A 20483-nucleotide genomic window follows, 5' to 3' on the forward strand; every position below is an offset into this window, starting at 1 on the left:
TTCTTTCTCTGTGGGCTTTGCGTTAGACTTCCAAATTGCTCTAACCATTGCACTGCAAACTGTGTCTTGAATGTATTATGGTTTTTCGTGACATTTAAGTCCTACCACTGGCCTGCCTTGTATCCTGTATACACACCATCTTAGTTACTTTGCTGTCGCCACAACAGAACAGCACGACCAAAGCAGCTTATAAAAGAAAACATTTCATTTGGGAGATCATGGTTCCAGAGGGTCCATGACCATCAGGGTAGGGAGTGTGGCAACAGGCAGGCAGGCATGGTGCTGGAGCAGGAGCTGAGAGCTCATATCTGATCCACGAGCACAAGACAGAGAAAGAGAAAGGCAGAGAGGGAGTCAACTGGAATGGCATGGGCTTTTGAAACCTCAAAGCCTACCCCCAGTGGCACACCCTCTCCAACAAGGCCACACCTCCTAATCCTTCCCAAATAGTCCCACTAACTGGGGACTAAGCATTCAAACATATGAGCCTATGGGGCCATTCTCATTCAAACCACCACACATATTATCAGGATACCCGTGTTCTTAGATGAGCTTGCCACTGTCCACCTGCTGTCATCCAGCCTCCATAGCTCCAGAATGTGAGCTTACCTGGAAAAGGTCCCTTATCTGCTTCCCGTGACTCAGAATACTAGCTCACAGCCAAGCTCAGAGCACTTGGCTGCACTACCATCACATGCTCTTTTCCCTTTAAATGTTCAATTAAGGAAGACTGTCTCTCTGCTGGCACTTTCTTGTCTTTCACCTGGATCTGGCTAGCTAGTGTGTTTTTCTTGGAAACTTGGCACCCAGAGGGAGCATGCATTGTTATCACCTGACATGTGCTTTTCCTGTAACATTGAATCACCCACAAAGGCATCAGCTGGAAGTCAGTGTCTGAAGGAGAAAGATCTGGGTGTCGTGTCCCAGGATTACTTTGTCTGGGAGATGTGTCCAAGAGAGTATTTAGCCCCAGAGGGTACAAGGGTCTCTTCCAGGTCTTCTCTCTGTCACACTCCTGAAATGTTCCTGTGTCTGTCCTTGGGAGCTGAGGTTCTCCTATATATGGCTAGGTCGTAGGATTGTTGGCCACAGGTTTCAAGGGTAAAACTAACAAGAGAAAGCAGGTGTAGTCAGCAAGGCTTACAGCAACAGCAGTCTTGGAAGCCCCCACGCCCCAAATCTATTCATTAAAAAATTTTAAAATGATGAAAAAGGCTTAGAAACTCCAAATTTCATTTCTTAAACTGCTGAGACAGAACCATGACTTTAATTTTATTCTAAAAAAGACACTTTCTTTATGTGTTCCACTAACAGTGGCATTGATTTGTCATTTTATGAATCTTGAAATGTGATTTAATTAAGTGGTGTTTTAGGAGCATTAAAAGGCACCCGGATGTCTAGCTTGTGGAGGCACAGAGCACTTTTGTCTTCACAGGGCAAAAGCAGGTTCCTGGTTCTCTACAGGGAAGTGTCTTCAAGGAGATGGAAGACAGAGGAAGGCAGGGAAGGCAGAAGAATGACAGGGACATGTCCTCAGACGTTTCCAAAGAGAGGCCATGTGGATAGATGGCTCTATTCATGCCAAAGTCTTAAGTGCCTCTATTTAGTTTTTAACATTTGTGTGTGTGTGTGTGTGTGTGTGTGTGTATGTGTGTGTGTGTGTGTGTGTGTGTAAGAGGGCAGTTGAGAGAGTTGGTTCTCTCCTCTTACCATGTGAACTCTGGGGACTGAACTCAGATCCTTAGACTTGGTGACAAGCACCTTTATCCACCGAGCCATCTTGCTGCTCCTTAAGTTTATTTTCAATGTTTACTTGAAAGTACTTTTTCTAGGTTTGGAATAGGTTTTTCCCATAAGGTTTATGTGCTAGAAGTTTGGTCTCCAGTGCAATGGTGGGGTCTCTGAGAGGTGGAACCTCACAGGCAGCAGATGAGTCATGAGTGCTTTTTGTGGAAGAGATTAGTGATGGCATCATGAATGGTACCATGAATGGCATCATGAATGTATCATTAATGGTATCATGAATGGTACCATGAATGGTATCATGAATGGCATCATGAGTGGTATCATGAATGGTATCATCATGAGTGGTATCATGAATGGCATCATAATGGTATTATGAATGGTATCATAATAGCATCATGAATGGCATCATGAATGGCATCATGAATGGTATCATGAGTGGTATCATGAATGGTATCATGAGTGGTATCATGAATGGCATCATGACTGGTATCATGAATCAGGTCTCACAGGTCTCAAGAGTAAGTTCTTACAAAAGCGTAGACTATCTCTTGTCTCTTGCTTCATCTCTCACATGGGATGGCATCTACCACGTACCAACATATCACCAGACACCAGCGCCATGCTGTTTGGACTTTCTACCAAACAGAATTATGAGCCAAATAAACCTTTTTTCTTCATGCATTACCTCGGGCCAGATACTGAGTTACAGTAATGCAAAACGGACTAAGACAGCTCCTTACACACTTCCAAGGAGAAGAACTTCCCTGATTTAAACACAGTGCTCAGACAGTCAGTAAATGCTCAGCCACATGGGAACAAGCTCAATATAAAACACTAAGTTAAAAGAAGAAATTACAGTGTGGTCTTGACCAGGCACAGTCAAGTTCTGTGTATGTTCGTTTCTGTGAATATCTAGACCTAACTAGAAGAAATTCAAACATGAAATACACCAAAACTATGCTGAATTTCTACTCTATCATTACTTTGTATTCTCCATAGTTCTTTAGTGAAAATATATTCCTCTAAATTTTTATATTGAAATAAATATGAAATGCTACATATATTGTAACTGAAGTTGGCCTCTAACAAAAGGGACTAAGGAATTTTGAAAACCAGTTCCAGAAACTGGGAGGGAACTGTACTGGAGCCTGAGTTTCTTACTAAGGGGATGATTAAATATTTCTGAAGAGGTCTGAGCAATTTGTAGTCTGGATCGACTCTGACAAATGAAGGCTGTAATTCAGCACATGGAATCTCTATTGGCCTTTGTAATTGGGGATGTGGGGGAACCTGAGGCTTCCCAAGCTGGTGGGAAGGACAACTTCCCAGGTGGTGTAGATTCCTGCAGGGTATGAAAGCACCTTTCTTTCTGCATAGGCTCTTGACTTCCGTTGGGGTCTTCTAAAATATAGAGGTGTGCTGCAAACAAGCTCATATGTGACACCGTACAGTAGAATCTCTTTCCCTCCTGACTCTGTGCCTTTATAGTTAAGAATATACATATATATTCTTATAAAAATTACACACACACATACACACACACACACACACACACACATACACACACACACATGCAGCAAAGGACTTGGAAAGCAAACACACCGTCATTTCAGCACGACTGATACTTTGCTTTACAGTACCTGTCACTAAAGTCCCTTTCTGTGAGGCTGTGTTCTCCACCAGAGAGCCCGAGAGTCACTCTCATTGCCCTGGACTGTTTCCTGCCTCCTTCAGAGCATCCGGTTAAACTGGCTCACACAAAAGAAGGCAGATGCTTTTCTTTTTGCAACAGGGACAAGTGAAAATTTGATCTCACCTAATTTTATACTAGCAATTAAAAATGTACTCCAGTAGGAGCAAGAAATAAATCTGTAGAGACAGCCAGGTTTCCGAATTCTTCATTGACACTGACTTGGTCCAGGTTTTCAAAGGCCTCATTCCCACCCTCTGCCCAGGCAGCTTTAATTTCACCTATTCCTAGTTCTTGGCTTGCTTCGGAATGGAATGTCTAATGCTCCTGGCAACGGTGCTTTATTAGGGGATGGCGTTCTGTTATTAGATTGCATTTTATTATTTCCTTCAGATCCACATGCACCCGATATTGGAGGGCCCTCCCTATGGGTTGAGACAGAGAGATGCTGCCAGTGAGGTGATTTTTTATTATTTTTGTGAGTGTCTATGCAGCCAGATGAGAAACCCAAACCGCACAGACCAGAGGATGGGTGCCATTGCCATGTTCTAACTGGTAGAGCCCACTGTCCATGCCCAATAAGCCCCTTTTGCTGACACTGTAGACTGGAGGGAGAGCTGGCTTTCTTCTGTCTGCTCCATGAGATCAGAAGGCATTTAGCACAGCGATCCTGGCCTCTTCACACAGCGGATCTAGTTTGCCGTCACCCCCTAGGGAAATAGATAACACGCACCTTCGGCCAGCTTTATGTACAGTTTGATGTAGCACTAAATATACCTTGGGCTTCCATCGGAAGCGTATTTTCCAAGGCTACAGGCATGTAAAATATTAAGTAGCCTCTAGCAGAGTCTTAGTGGATTCCTGAAGCTCTTACTCTCAGGCACAGGGAGGTAAACATGGTGTCAGTCTATGGGCCAGAAGCCCTCCAGGGCAAAAAAAGGTGCAGAATACAGCTGATGATGCCATACACTGTGGGCATACTCTAATTGTCTCAGAAGTCTAGATGAAATAAACAAATGGAACAAAAAATCACTTTGAAGAAAATAATAAAACACATTATTAAAGTTAAAAAAAAGAAACTAACCACAAAACCTTATTTTCTTCCAATTCCATCACATATGAAAGGTGGGCTCAGCTTTGCTTTCTTTCCTCTCCTGTCTCCAGTATTGGGGAAGAAGCTGGGTACCACAGCACTTCAGTGTGACTATATGTGTGTGGTGTGTATGGGGGTGTGTGTGTGCATGTGGTATGTGTGTGTATGAGTGTGTGTGTAAGTATGTGTGTGGAGTGTGTGTATGCCATGCTATGTGCATGTGAGTGTGTGCCATGCTATGTGTGTTTGAGTGTGTGTTGTATGATTATGTGTGAGTGTGGTATATGTGTGTGTGTGTATTATGTGTGTGTATGTGTATGAATGTGTGTATGTGTGCGAGTGAATTTGTGTAGTGTGTGTGGTGTGTATGTGTGTGTGAGTGTAGTGTATGTGTGTAAGTGTGTATGAGTGTGTGTGAGTATGTGTGTGAGTGTACATGTGTGGTATGTATGTGTGTGTGCCATGCTATGTGTGTGTGTATGTGTGTGTGAGTGTAGTATATGTGTGCAAGTGTGTGTGCGTGGTGTATGTGTATATATATATATACATACATACACATATATATGTATGTGTGGGGTGTGTGTGTGTGTGTGTGTGTGTGTGTGTGTGTGTGTGTGGTGTGTGCCATGGTGTGTGTGAGAGAGTATGTGTGATTGTGTGAGTGTGTGTGAGTGTGTGTGTGTGTGTGTTATTTAGTCAGATTTTTCTTTGGTCTGCCAGTTCACAAATAATGACATGGAAACTTATTATTAATTATGAAAGCTTGGCCTTTCACTTAGGCTTGTCTCAACTAGTTCTAATAACTTAAATTAACCCATTTATATTAATGTACATTCTTCCATGTGGTGTTACCTCATCTCTGTACTGCCCATCTTGCTTTCTCTGAGTCTGCTGGTGACTCCACCTTTCTTCTTTCCAAAGTTCTCTCTCTGCCCAGAAGTCCTATCTATACCTCCTGAGTAGCTGTTGGCCATTCAGCTTTTTATTACACTAATCACAGTAATACATCTTCACACAGTGTACAAATATCCCACAACATTTCCCCTTTTTTGTCTAAATAAAAGGAAAGGTTTTAACTCTAATACAGTAAAGTTATATACAATAAGAACAATTATCAAGTAAGAATTGCATTCACAATGTCAAGTCCATTTTTATTTGGCAAATTTGGAGAAATTATTATCTATCCTATCCTGATGAGTCCATAGTTTTATACCTAAACCATTTTCTATCATAACTTGTATAACCATCCTAAAAATATCCTTTTAGATCTAACAACATTTTTTTAGATAGATAAATTAAGCTTTTATGTCTCTCAACCTTAAACACTTTACATCTCTTTTGTAAGTTTTCTTCTGAATTTGATAACAAGGAAAACTGTAACTATAACTATCTAGTCTTCAACCCAATCAAAGACCTGAGAAGAATATACTATTACCTATGTAAACAGGAAGCACAGAACAAACAACTTCTAAAATTATAGAAATGACAGTGACATCTGGCTGCCTGGACAGTCACCCCAAGTTTCCTCTGCAACACTGGGTCATCCACCTCTGGCCTACAGGCCTGGCATATATGACAGATTCTTCTGTGAAGCAGCAATTTTGAAGGACTCTCCTACCTTGTTTTGGCAAAGTTTGGCAGTTGCCTTCTTTTGTGTCCTGCTTGTCCAATTAGGACAACATAATGTTAGCAGTTGAAGCAAGGACAGTTTCTTGCCTAGTGGCTAACTTTGCCACAATGAAAGCAAACTCCATATGGAGGTTCTCTGATGCCCATCATCTTTTTTTTTTAAGTAAATTAGTGCTACCAGGAGCACACATGTCTCACTGTCATGAAAAGCCTTATGTTGTTAAAGCATCTTAAATGCCATATTCTATAGGTCTCTGAAGTGTTTGAAGACCACCTATCTATCTAAAATATATCTCTGTTAAACCTTGAAAACATACCTACATGACTGCAAGTTTGATTGTTATAGATGACTAACTACCAACCTACATTTTTTAATTATCCTAAACAGTTTCTGATAATAGCATTTAAGGACTAAAACTTTACACTAAATTTTAAAATGACCTGCATAGGTATAATACCTTAAACAAGAGTAGAAACATATATACAGTATAACAAAAATAACCTTAAATTTGTATCAATACACAAAATCCATACCAATGTAAAATACTTAAGACTAGTATTTGCTTTTTTTAGTTTAAAAGGAGATTCAATAATCTACTATCTTATTATTCCTATAGTGGTGTGTCTGTACCATGGTGTGTGTGTGTGTGTGTGTGTGTGTGTGTGTGTGTGTGTGTGTGTGTATGTGTGTGGTGTGTATGAGTATGTAGTGTGTGTGTGTGTGTGTGTGTGTGTGTGTGCTGTCTTTCATATGCCTCCGGAAACAGGGCTCTTGATCTGAGTTTGAGATGCAGAAAAAACCCCAATTTGGTTCTAGGCATGACTCCCTGAGCTTTTCAACTAGAAACTGAGGGACTTCTCAGAGGAGGCTGAGTGCTGGGCAGAGGCCTCCTACGGCCTTACCAAACTCCAAGTCTTGGATGTCACACCGGAAGACTATTTCTTCATTTACCACAAGCTCCACTAGATTCCAGTCTTCTATCTGCTCCAGGATGACATCATGTCCATCTTTGGTCAACACAGCTGGAAAACAGGGAAGGATGTAGGTGACATGGGGGCAGACTCCAGGTTAGCCTATGTCTGTGTTCTCATGGACGGCAGCAGCTTGTCTCCTCCCTGGCTGTTCATGGTCATAACCACCTGCTGGGCACCTAGATGGTCCTTGATCTCCATGTATCCTTATAGTCTCAGGAAAGCAAAGACAGATACCCAAGTGGCACATCTCTTGCTTATGAATTACCCCAGACCTAGGGGATCTGTTAGGAAATGACCCATCTCTTGGAAGTGGCAATTGAGTGTTCCACAGCTTAGTCTCATAGAGACAGTGCTCAGGGGACCCAGGATCCAGCAACTTCTTTCCCTGCTGATGGAAATATAATTTGGTTGCCTTTCAAGAGGGCAATCCATAGCATAAGCCATAACCTTCAAAAACATGTTTTGAGAACATCATACTTAAAAGAAACCCCGTAAGAAAAAAGTCAGAAATACAGGTAGATTTTTGCAATAAGATGTTCTTTTTACTATATAATACCAAAATTCAGTGAACAATTCATAAGTCTGATAATAAAAGGCTGACTGAGTAAATAATGCTATGTGTTCATAATGAGATTTTAATTTGGAAGTTTATAGTTACAGGATGGTGAGATTGGTGAAGGGTGCTTGCTGCCAAGGCTTAGAACCTGAAGTGGAAGGAGAAGATCAACTCTTCAGTCATTCTCTGATGTCCACATGTGTGCCATGATGTGGTGGTATGAATAGGGATGGCCCCCATAGACTTATGTGTTTGAATACTTGGCTAATATGGAGTGGTACTGTTGGAAGATATGGCTTTGTTGGAGAAGGTGTGGCCTTGTTGGAGGAAGTGTGTCACTGTGGAGGCAGGCTTTAAGGTCTCACATATGCTCAAGCCATGCCCAGTGTGACAGTTCACTTCCTGTTGACTGTGGATCAAAATATAGAACTCTCAATCCCTTCTTCAGCACCATGTCTGCCTGCATGTCGCCATGATTCTCACTAGGACAATAATGGACTAAATCTCTAAAACTGTAAACCAGCCCCAATGAAATATTTTCCTTTATGAGAGTTGCTGTGGTCATGATGTCTCTTCACAGCAATAGAAACCCTAATTAAAACACATGATGTACACAGAAACACACAAACAATATGTAAATATGTGTAAAAAATTAAATAGGAGCTTAGCTGGGTGGTGGTGGGGGTCTCTCAGGATATTTGAGGAATGGTAGGCAGTTCAGGCTGGTAGAAGATGGTGTACAGCAAGAGAGTTGGGTCTGTTTACCTCTGACCTCAAGGAGTTGGCAAAGGTGCCTAGGTGAAGAACCATGAGTTAGCTGGGCAGTGGTATCGTACATCTTTAATCCCAGCACTTGGGAGGCAGAGGCAGGCAGACCTCTGAGTTTGAGGCCAGCGTGGTCTACAGAGCTAGTTCCAGGACAGCCAGGGCGACACAGTCCATCTTAGAGTCTGTGTGCCGTTTGCCTTCAGCGTTCTGTGTGCACTGCTGAGGATTTGGGTTAGAAGGAACAAGGCAGCAGATGGGGTCATTTTTTTTTTTTAAAGTCTTAGCATTCCAATCAGTTTTAGGATGGGAAAAGCAGACATTTCTGTCAGTTAATTGCATTTAATTACAGAGACAATTGCTGTTTGAAAACGTTGTCCTGTCCACTTCTTCATCTTTCAATCAGTTCAAGAACATCCAGCCCCAGCTGTGAGCATTTTAATTGCATAATTTTGATTTCACTTTTGGAAAGAAACTTGAGAAAGACTCAGTGAGGGTCTCCATTAACACGATCACGCTCCTCAGGCGCCCAGTGGCAGCCCTAATTGACCTGCTTCAGCTAATGCCTCTCTCCAAAGAACGCCTGCATCGTTTCTTTGGCATATTTATGCTATTGTATCCTGTTCAAGTGTCTTGATCTTAAACATCTCTGAAGAGGGCACTCAGCTTGGACCAGTGACTTGTTTAAATGGAAGTGGTCCAGCTGGGTTGGAAGGGCAGTTCATCGTGTAGGGAGACATGACATCAGTCCATGGTAGGGATTTCTGGCTTCACCTTCCCCTGCCCATAGCACCCCTCTCCCCAGTAGGAAATAGCTATACTTGGGAAAGTGCACTGTGGCCTCTAGGACCTTAGGCTTTGCACGGTCTGTAGATCCTCCTGGGGAGTGGGCTAGAATCTGACAGGGACAACTCAGGAGCCTAGCTGTCTGTCACTCTGCTACAAACTCCTACAGCCAGCTTTCTAAGGCCTAAGGGGCTCTGAGAGACCGAGACTATAAGGACTAGCCTAGCCAGGTGGTCCCACAAGAGACCTCAGGAGGTAAGCACCTCCCAGCTGCCCCTGATGTCCCCTAAAAGGCCCATCAGATTGAGCTCAGATCACACTTGGGTTTGGAATATCGTATAGAGATGAAATTACTCTTACAAGACAAGGTGTGGCTGAGAAAACGGATTTGATCTACAAAACAAGACAAGAAAGGGTCCTCCCTCCTTCTAGGGGCTGCCAGGTACAGGCACCTGAGCTCTGGAAGGGCAGGCCTCTTGACCTTCTTCTGGGAACCTGGGGTCAACACTGGCTCCCCAAAGTAGCAAACGCAGAATGATGCTGAGTACCACCAACTCCCCTTGTGGCTGTTGGTTACCTGCCTGGTCTGTACTCCAGCGACAACAGCTGCAGAGTCTGTCACACTGTCAGCCTCAGGACATTGTCCCCTTCCTGTCAGAGAGGAGTGACATGGAACAGCGAGGCTGACTGTAACATGGCTGGTGCGGGCTTAAGGGATGAGAGAAGAAGACACGTTGGAATCCCCGCAGCTCACCCAAATGCCACCACTCGGCACGGAGGGGGCCACGGTTTCCTGAGTTGCTACTGAGGTGTCTATTCAAAGAAAGGTCAGATAAATATGTTCCCTGAAACAAAGTCTGTGCACAGGCAGTGGCTGAACTCCAGCATAAATCAGCCAGAAGTGGTAAGCCACCCGCAGAACACCCACCTCTTTGAAGTGGCACCTCATTCCTCACAGGCGATCTGGATAAAGAGAAGGGACAGGGGAAAGGCTCTGTCCTCACTGAGCGGGCAGAGCTGTGTAGCGAGCTGTGTAGCCTCTGCGGATGGTATAAATGCTTCTGAGTAGGAAGTCGAGGTATACCGGCAGATCGCTTTCCTTCCTTTACTCTGAGCAGACAAGATGCCAGTGGCCATTAATGAGTTCAGCTAATGCATCACTGGAGAGGCAGGGTAGCATTTGGGTGCCTCGACTAAATAAAGATTGATTCTATTTTTAATGGTCAGTTTCAGTGCCTTCCAATCCCTTTGAGGGGCTCCTTTGGCAGGCTCAACTACAGTAGGCAAGGAGCAACCGTGGCCAGGGCAATTACTTAGCACTCTTTTAAGCAACTGGCTTAGTGAAGACATTTTTTGCTGCGCCATCATAATTCATGGATAACAAAGAACAAAAGTGTTCAGATTGCTTAGGGCATGGTACGTTCAGAAAAGATCAGGCATCCTTCCAAAGACAGCAGGGCTTCGGGAAACGATAAAGGGCTATGATTTTTTTAAAAGTCATATGCAGAATTCAGATGCAGATTTTACAGAGGGGCTGCAAGAAGATCTGCTTGCCTCAGTGTTAGCACCGGGTCTCAAGTGGGGGGCGTGGGGGAGGAGCGAATGTTCCCTGCTTTGTTGCTATTAACACCTCGGCCCTTGTCACTGGGTCCTCTGTAAATGTTGGCAGCTGTTATTAGATGCGTTATCAAGCATGGGTGTACACAAATTACTCTACAAATCAGCCACCTGCAGATACCTTACAAACCTCGCCGGCCATCAAAATGCTCCCCATGATCTTCTCAGAATACCTTCCCTCCCCAAGAGGGTGCAGCAGCCTGCGCCTGTGGCCTCAGCTCAGTGCCCGGCTCCACCGATTCCTTTCCCTCGGCACTGAACCACACGCTCAGTAATTCACCAATCTCTGCATCCCTCTCCGACCCATGTCTGCTTTCTCTACTCTCTTCCATTTCCCTCTCTTTCCTTCCTCTGTCCTTTCTTTTCCCACCCCTCTTTCTTACTTTATTTGCAGGTGGGTGGCAGGGTCTTAGTGTGTAGTTCAGGCTGGCCTTGAACTCATGACCCTCCTACCTCACCTCCTGAATCCTGGATTACAGGTGTGTTCTCCCCTGACTGGTTCTCCATCTTCCTCTTTTGTTCTCCCCTCTTCAGAGTCTCATGTAGCCCAGGCTAGCTTGAACTCCTAATCTTCCCTCTGCTTTCCAAGTGCCACGATTACAGATGTGCACTGGTTCTATGTTTCTTTCCCAGTGCCACGATTACAGATGTGCACTGGTCCTATGTTTCTTTCCCTTGCCACGATTACAGATGTGCACTGGTCCTATGTTTCTTTCCCTTGCCACGATTACAGATGTGCACTGGTTCTATGTTTCTTTCCCAGTGCCATGCATACAGATGTGCACTGGTTCTATGTCTCTTTCCCAGTGCCACAATTACAGATGTGTACTGGTCCTATGCTTCTTTCCCAGTGCCACGATTACAGATATGCACTGGTTCTATGTTTCTTTCCCAGTGCCATGCATACAGATGTGCACTGGTCCTATGTTTCTTTCCAAGTACCATGATTACAGATGTGCACTGGTCCTATGTTTCTTTCCAAGTGCCATGATTACAGATGTGCACTGGTCCTATGTTTCTTTTCAAGTGCCATGCTTACAGGTGTACACTACGTCTATGTTTCTTTCTTCTTTTTTTAGTACATTTTTGCTGAAAAAAAAAAGTACATCTAAAAATATTATCAGCTTATCAATGCAAAGCAGACTCTTGATTCTGTAAAAACCTTAGAAATTATAGAAAAGGACAAAATTTTTAAAACCACCCTGACTCTATCCTGTGTGCCTCTTCCATTATCTGCCTCTTTGGGCACAGAGAGATCATGGAGTACAGGGGACTCTGGGCAGGCTCTCTCCCTAGTGCTGCGCTTACCCAGCCCAGCCTTCCACCACCCCATGTCACATGATGGATGTGCTGCAATTTACCGAGCCATTGCAGTTTCTGGTTGTTTCTATTTTTTCCTTTCACCAAGAAGGTTGCAGAAAACATTGGTAGTATGCCACCTGGGTATGGGTGGTCTTTTTCAGTTAAGAAGGCACCTGGAAATGAAGCGGTTGGTTTCTGTTGTGTGGGCTACATTTTATAGACACTCCCAAGTTGCCTTCCAAGGTCACTGTCCCATTTGCGAACAACTGGGAACCTAGGAGAATATTCATTTTCTAATCCTTTCACAACTGACAACCATGACAGCATCTCTCTCTGGAGATAATTTGAGCTCAACAGTTTAGGATCCATTTCTTCTGGAATCCCACCTCACATGCCTTCTGGTACTTCCACATCATCTCCCACTTGTGCACTACCCATCCCTGGCCCCTAATACTTTGTCCTTAGGCAACACCTCTGCCAGCTGCCTGGTTACGTCTCTCCCTCCAGCATGTGGCTCTATCTTTCTGATGAGTAGTCATGTCCTTAAAACATTCCCTCCTGGAATATTTAGAAAATTACTTTATCAGGAGACCCCACTTTGAAGGTCATGTAAGCAGTGAACCATGACTGGGGAGAACATACTCTTTAGTAGGGTCAGTTGAGCAGGGACCTCTAGGAATGCAGCTTTTGCGACTCATCACCCCTGCCAGAGTGGACTTTCCTAGGAGTCGCTCATGCTCCTGTAAGCAGGCAATCCCAATAAGCTCGCTGGCTGACTGCATTAGACTTGGGTGGAATTGTTTCTTCGGTCTTTGTTAGTGCCCCATCTGGGGTGAATATTTGTTCACCCCCCTCCAGGAAAAGTCATGGAACACTTTCTATACACCAAGTACAGGAACTGGGACCCCACGGGACAGACGGGAATCTCTGAAGATTACATCCGAGTGTGTATGAGGAGAGGAGGTGAGATCAGTGCTGTGGCAGATACCTAGACACACTAAGAAGGACAGAGGAGGAGGGAAGGACCAGAGATGGAGGAGGGTAGAGCTGCTGAGACGGCTCAGTGGGTGAAGGCATTTGCTATCAAGTCTGCCAACCTTAGTGTGATACCCAGTACCCACATGGTGGAAGAAGGGAACAGACTCCTGCGTGAGCGCGCGCGCATGCACACACACACACACACACACACACACACACACACACACACACACACACACACACACAAATACTTCAGGATGTCTTGTCCATGAGGGTGACTTTCGGGCTGATAACTTGAAGGCTGAGGGAGGAAAGGGAAGATCACGTGGAGAAAGGCATCACAGGTGTAGCACCTGTTGGGCATGGGTGTCAGCTCCCGGGATCCCTGGAGAGGTCCTTGGTCAGTGAGGATGTGGCTGTCGCTGGAGAGGATGTGTAAGGAGGTCAAGGAGGTCAGGAGAAGCTTGGAAGGTCTTTAGCGTCTATGAGCTGGGAGTCACCAGAGTCACCCAGGAATGAAGCCATGTTCTGACCCGGCTCTGGTTCTGAGAACAGACTATAAGGAGACCGCTGTGGTCACAAAGATCTCTGGCTGGAAGCCATGACACAACTCAGCAGAGAGTGATGGGGACTGGACATAAATGGAGGAGGAGAGAGGTTGATAGGGTGAAGGATTGACTTATGGACATGTGCTGAGGACAAGGACCATGGGATGGATTGACAGGCCTGACAGTAGGTACAGTGGAGGGAGGCCTGAGACATGAGTGACAGCAGAACTGGAGCAGTGAGGACCTGGGACAGGGATGCTGATGTCATCAGTATCTAGATCTGGTCTACAGTTAGAAGGGCTCCTGCCTTCTTCCTTCTAAATTCTAGAACATGATTTCTACCCACTGGTTTGGTGTCTCTTAATAATCCAACGTCCTACACTTCTCTTCTCCAATTTCCTCCTTTCAGAATCAAACATTAAAGTACAAATTAATGGTGGGTTTTTTGTTGTTGTTTGTTTTTTGTTTTGTTTGTTTGTTTCTGAGACAGCATTTCTCTGTGTAGCCTTGACTGTCCTGGAACTCGCTCTGTAGACCAGGCTGGCCTCAAACTCAGAGGTCTGCCTGCCTCTGCCTCCTGAGTGCTGGGATTAAAGATGTATGATACCATTGCCCAGCTAACTCATAGTTCTTCACCTAGGCACCTTTGCCAACTGCTTGATGTCAAGGGCAAAACAGACCCAACTTTCTTGTTATACACCATCCTCTACCAGCCCGAACTGCTTACCAGTCCTCAGATGCTCTGAGAGACCCCCCCACACACACACCTTTCCTAATGACTGTCTCCAGAGTAAGTCCTTGTTATGTGTGCTTTTCTCATTAGACTCACACCAATGGGGGGCGGGGGTTCATATTCTCCTTTACCAACAAGGAACATGAGGCTCATAAAGGAAAACCAACTTGATTTTGACTTTGTCTATAAGTCTATGAGGAGTAGAGACTGTGTCAAAACTAGGTTAGCTCAACATCCGGGCCCCTTGTGCTTTGCCTCTGCTAATGCTGTCTCCCTGGCAGTAGAGAAGGCCTTATGAGCAGATTCTACACAATATTAAATATCTAAACTTGGAAGATTCACGGGTGTTGTGGAATATTTCACTGTGTAAAGATGTGTTGCGTTTGTTTATGCTGTGGAATATTACTTCAATTGTGTAAAGGTGTGTGACATTTGTTTATGATGCATCTGTTTAATGATGTAAGGATGTGTGTTTAACTATGTAAAGATGTGATACATTTGTTTCACCTGGTCTGCCTAAGGCACCTGATTGATCTAATAAAAAGCCGAATGGCCAATAGTTAGGCAGAAAAAGGATAGGTGGGGCTGGGGGGCAGAGAGAATAAATAGGAGGAGAAATCTAGGCTTGGGAGAGAAGAGAAAATGAGATGATAATGATGATGATGAGGAGGAGGATGAGGAGGAGGAGGAGAGAACAAGGGAAACACCCAGGGCCAGAAGCCAGGCAGCTACCACCAACCAGACACAAGAAGCAGTGAAAGTAAGATATACAGAAGGAAAGAAAATTAAAAGGCTCTGAGTCAAAAGGTAGATAAACAGAAACAGGGTAATTTAAGTTAAAAGAGCTAACCAGAGATGAGTCTAAGCTACGCTGAGCATTCACAACTAAAAGTCTCCGTGTCCTGATTTGAGAGCTGGTTGGTGGCCCAAAAGAGAGAGAAAGCCTGGTGCACACAGGGCTGTAGAGAGGATTAGAGTGTGTCAGGTCTAATGTGGGAGGTGGAGTTACTGCTTTCTAAGTTATTGTTCAGGACACTGGAAAACTCTGCCAATAGACAGTGATGGGTCTATGATATTGCGATCTGTAATGAATGTCACCACATGCTGCTGCTATGGACTGAATTGTGCTTTTCCTATTTTTTTTTTTTTTTTGGTTTTTCGAGACAGGGTTTCTCTGTGTAGCTTTGCGCCTTTCCTGGAACTCGCTTTGGAGACCAGGCTGGCCTCGAACTCACAGAGATCCGCCTGCCTCTGCCTCCCGAGTGCTGGGATTAAAGGCGTGCGCCACCACCGCCCGGCCGCTTTTCCTATTTTGTATGTTGAAAGTCCTAACTCCCTCTGACCATGCTTGGAGACAGGGCCTTTAGGACATAACTAAGGTGAAATGAAGTCATTGTGGGGTGGGGGGCTGGTTTGACAGGATTAGAGTTTCTTATTCTTTGTGCATTGACCTAAGTAGCTAAAAGCACATGAAGTTTAATGTGTCCACAACCGAATGTGATCATCCAAATTGTGGCCCCCGGTTGGTGCTTCCCAGTTTGGTAGACAGCATTGCCATCCATCAGCTCTGCTGCTAGGCAGACGTGGCTAAATGCTGGTGGCACCCTCCCTACCCTTGCCTACCCAGTCTACTGTCCTAGGGAGGTCACTGCTGTTACTTGGCATAACTTCCCTTTATGGCTGTCTTGACCCAAGATGCTCTCATTACAACCTTGGACCACCATCAAAGCCCTTCTGCTGTCTCTCTCCCTTCTGCTCTTGACCCTCCAGCTTGGGACCCTCAGAGCAGCTGATGTTTCATTTCCCTGCCTGGAGCTCTCAGGGTGCGCCTGGAGCTCTTGCTCCTTCTGGCCTAACCTCCATCAGTTCAACATCTCAACACTTATTCCTACCACCGGTTTCTGAAAGCGTCAGGTCTTCTGCCCGGAATGCCCTGGCCTCTCTTTACCTGGCCAATCTCTATTCATTTATTAAAACGCAAATGTATCCTCAGTCCCCTCCAATTTACCGGCACTCTAACAGGCACTTAGGAAATGCTTTTGCTAAAAAGAACCAATTTATCTCTTGGTTGTACAAGATAACTCAGAGTGGGATGAAAGTCTGCCATCTCTGCCTTCACTTTGTGTCTGTCTCGTTTATTCTGGGTCACTTGATTGCTTAACGTGGCTATCGCTCAAGGAGTCTTCCTGAACACTGGGGATGCTCAATCAATCAGGATGGCTGGAGTATATGAGCATCTCACCTCCTGCACCAATTCCACTTTAATTGTTTTTGTTGTTTGTTTTTTGAGACAGGGTTTCTCTGTGTAGCCCTGACTGTCCTGGAACTCATTCTGTAGACCAGGCTGGCTTGAAACTCAGATCTACCTGCCTCTGCCTCCTAAGTGCTGGGATTAAAGGCGTGTGCCATCACCGGGCCCTTTCTCCACTTAATCCTAAAATGTAGGCAGCACCCCAGGGATGGATTTGGGCTCATTGTGCCCTTTGTCCCTTCCTCCTTTCAGTGTGCAACATTAATGACATTTCTCTGCTTCTGTAGGCTTATCTATTTAAGTATCATATTGGGGTGGTGTGATGGCTATTCTCGGTTGTCAACTTGACCATATCTGGAATGAAATGGAGGGCACATTTGTGATCCAGATCTTGAGTCAGGAAGGGAGCATGCCTTTGATCCGGATCTTGAGGCGGGATGACACACCTTTAATCTGGGCCACACCTTCTGCTGGAAAGCCTATATAAGGACACTAGAAGAAGGAAGGGGTTGTTTATTCTTCGCCTGCTTGTCCTTGTCAGCACATCCATTGAGCCTACTTCGGGATTCCAGCTGAGACACCCAGCCTCAGGGGGGACTGAGCAACTACTGGATTCTTGGACTTTCCATCCACAACTAGCTATTGTTGGGCTGCAGCCTGTAAGTCATTCCAACAAATACATATTTTGTAAGTTCTGTGACTCTAGAGAACAACAAATATATATTCTATTAGTTCTGTGACTAACACAGGTGGTGGCTGAGTTTGGTCTCTTGGGACTTTTGCCCTAAAATTCTGGTGGCTCCGCTGTGAGCAGGTTCCCATGCAGCCTCTAGTCTGTCAGGGTTTAGGCATGACTCTGAGTAATCAATGCTCTCCTGCACACATCCTGTTCAACGGTGAGCCCATCTGCCTGAGTCCAGGCACACAGATGTTTAACACAGGCCTTGCCGCATAAATGAACAAGCAGGGGATAGAATCTCAGCCTTGTCACTTTGCAGCCATTTGACTTGCAAAGGACACTTAGTATTTCTGACCCTAATTTTCCCAAATTGTAATGTGGGATTAGGTGCTGTGTGTGTGTGTGTGTGTGTGTGTGTGTGTGTGTGTGTGTGTGTATTTTGCCTGGTAACACTCAGGGTGCCCACAGATCATGTAGTGGGAATCAGAGGGAGGTGCTAAGTCATCTTATGAAGGCTTCCTGGGGAAGGCAGCACTTGCCTGGGGTCTGAGGCAGGAAGGCCTAGGTAGAAGACTCAGCCTGAGTCCGGGAGGCTGAGTCTCAAAAAGGGGCACTCAGCAGGGTGTCCCACCTTGCAGACCCTCCAGTCGGTAGGTACGGTGCTCCACGGACAGGCCCACTGCGCTGTAGGGCCCGTAGCGCAAGGTCACTAAGGCGTTCTTGGGCATGGTGCTTCTTCCTGGCTGCTGGAGGCTGTCAAGGACTCCAAACAACACCTGCTGCTAGGCAACTACTCTGAGGCCCTTCCGGCCCCCAGAGGGGTGGGCGTGGCCATGCGCTGGGCGGGGCTAAGGCTTCCTTGTCCCAAGTCCCCAGGCCTAGGACAGTTGCTGTACAGCCTCATAAACTAACTCAGTTTCCACCTGCTGCGGTAAGTGCTGTGTGGTACGTGCTGTGCTAAGTACTAGCGGTGAATGGGTGAATGACTAACTAACGCTGACTAGCTATGGAAAGCACGTGTCTGGCTGCGTTTTCCAAAGTTTCTTCCTTTTCCCAGTAACCATTGCTCAAGGTGAGTTGCCGCCTGTGGTTTTGCTGAGGCTCGGGAGCCTTGCCAGGTGGCGCAGGAAAGTAGAGTGGATGGGAAACTGCGTTTTCTCTACTCTCTGTTCTGTGTTTGATTGATTGATTATACATACACACAAATAGACATAGCTTTGTTTTGTTGAAGCCTCCCAAACGCTGGGATTACAGGCATGTGCCACCACATGTGCTGATAAGTTTTCAATTAGTCCATTTCCGCTCTGTTTGGAAGTAGTTTCCATTCCTTGCTAGTTAACCTGTTTGGCTGAGACAAACCTAGATTCACCAAACTCTCATCCTGGGGTTGGGATAAGGACTCAAAAGGGTCTCTGTCTGTCTGTCTGTCTCTCTCCCTCCCTCCCTTTTGCCCTCTTACTACTACTACTACTACTACTACTATTACTACTACTACTACTACACACACACACACACACACACACACACACACACACACACACACACACACACACACACGCCCCAGGCACAGACAACCCAGGGAGAAACTGGAAGTCCCATAATCCAGAGACCCCACTACAGGGAGGAAGCTGGATTCCTGGACGTAGCCTCAGCAGCCTGCTTTATTCTGGGGGAGGAAGAAGGAAGCATTTCCTCTACAGTCCTGAGATTCAGGGGTGAGTTGTTGTTTTTTTTCTTTTTTTTTTTTTCACAGCAGTTAGCCAGTCCTAACAATCACCTTCTTGTGAGTGCAACACACATTTATAAAAATCAACATGGTTGATATTTTTATACTCATTATGAAAAGTGCAAGGATTAAAAACTCCCATTAATTCTTCTCCCAACATATGCTACTGTTGTGCATTAATATTAATTCTCTCCACGTGCACAGTCTGCTCTTCTGTGACACATACTGGTTGATCCGTATTGCCAGTAGACGTATGACTTTCGGAGGGCACAAAGAATTTCCCCTAGTACTCGGCTTCACATTGCCAATGCAAGACATAACTTTCACCTTAATAGGAAGAGTTGATTCTGAGCCAAATACCAGTAACCATGGCCCAGAGGCACGAATTCAGATTGCCCCAAATATAACGTGTTTTGACATAGACGTCGTCTTATGAACTTTTTTATAATCATAAAACAAAAAAAGTCATAATTCAAAGCATTTACCAAATACATTGGTGGGCACAGTGGGTATACAAGCTACAGCAAGGCGGGGTAACTCAGCAACAGGCTTCAGACATAGTCTGATGATATTTTAGCTGTGGGGTTGTGGAAGCTAATGGTCTGTTAATATACTCCAAAGGTTTTACATAATAGCTGAAAAGATGTTGGGTCAGACAGGAAAGTTAGCAATGGGTGAATATTAAGGGGACTAACAATAACCCAAGATAATTTGGGCTCTGGATCTGAACATTACAAGCACGAAATCAAATCAACCAATCAGCCATGCAGAATCTTTCATATGGGTGTGGCTTTTTCTGGGAACTTCAGTTTACAGCACCACTGAATAGTAGAAAGGGAGTCACAACACGGAGGAGCACAGCCAACTACAGGGAGAGAAAGGCAGAGCCCTACATGACATCAGTGCTCTTCATCCTAATCAGTGTGGCCTCATGCCTTTCGGAAGGACCCAATTGTGCTGGCTAGTTTTATGTCAACTTGATACAAGCTGTAGTTATCTGAGAAGGTGGGGAGGGGAGAACCTCAATTGAGAAAATGCCTAGAGAAAATCTGGTTGTAAGCAGGCAAGCCTGTAGGGCATTGCCTTAATTAGTGATTGATGGGGAAGGGCCCAGCCCATTGTGAGTGATGTCATCCCTGGGCTGGTAGTCTTGAGTTCTAAAAGAAAGTAGGTTGAGCAAGCCACAAGGAGCAAGCCAGTAAACAGCACCCTTCCATAGCCTCTGCATCAGCTCCTACCTCCAGGTTCCTGCCCTGTTTGAGTTCCTGTCCTGACTTCCTTCAATGATGAACGGCAATGTGGAAGTGTAAGCCAAATAAACCCTTTCCTCCCCAAGTTGCTTTTGGTCATGGTGTTTCATCACAGCAGTAGTAACCCTAACTAAGACACTGATGTTTGGTTTTCTCTGA

At 45.1% G+C, this 20483-nt stretch overlaps 1 protein-coding gene across 1 annotated transcript; it reads right to left on the bottom strand.

Annotated features, from left to right (window-relative positions):
- Window positions 1-3934: 3934 nt before the first annotated feature.
- Window positions 3935-18103, bottom strand: CUNH10orf53 (chromosome unknown C10orf53 homolog). Its single transcript, XM_052734355.1, has 3 exons — window positions 17980-18103; window positions 7062-7181; window positions 3935-4146 (listed from the first exon to the last, which is right to left on the bottom strand). Exons 1-3 carry the CDS (start codon window positions 18074-18076, stop codon window positions 4082-4084), a joined length of 282 nt encoding a protein of 93 aa, XP_052590315.1. The 5' UTR covers window positions 18077-18103; the 3' UTR covers window positions 3935-4081.
- Window positions 18104-20483: the final 2380 nt, after the last annotated feature.

This window comes from Peromyscus californicus, unplaced genomic scaffold (assembly GCF_007827085.1).
Source record: "Peromyscus californicus insignis strain IS unplaced genomic scaffold, ASM782708v3 Scaffold_12__1_contigs__length_115047231, whole genome shotgun sequence".
In the NCBI taxonomy this organism is placed as follows: Eukaryota; Metazoa; Chordata; class Mammalia; order Rodentia; family Cricetidae; genus Peromyscus; species Peromyscus californicus.

What these genes read in the sequence shown, in the direction of transcription:
- CUNH10orf53 (XM_052734355.1), bottom strand. Translation starts at nt 18,076, where the DNA reads ATGCCCAAGAACGCCTTAGTGACCTTGCGCTACGGGCCCTACAGCGCA. An exon ending in CCGACTGGAGGGTCTGCAAG is followed by an intron (nt 7,182 to 17,979) that starts GTGGGACACCCT and finishes CCTGTTTTCCAG; the next exon opens with CTGTGTTGACCAAAGATGGA. An exon ending in CATCCAAGACTTGGAGTTTG is followed by an intron (nt 4,147 to 7,061) that starts GTAAGGCCGTAG and finishes CTATTTCCCTAG; the next exon opens with GGGGTGACGGCAAACTAGAT.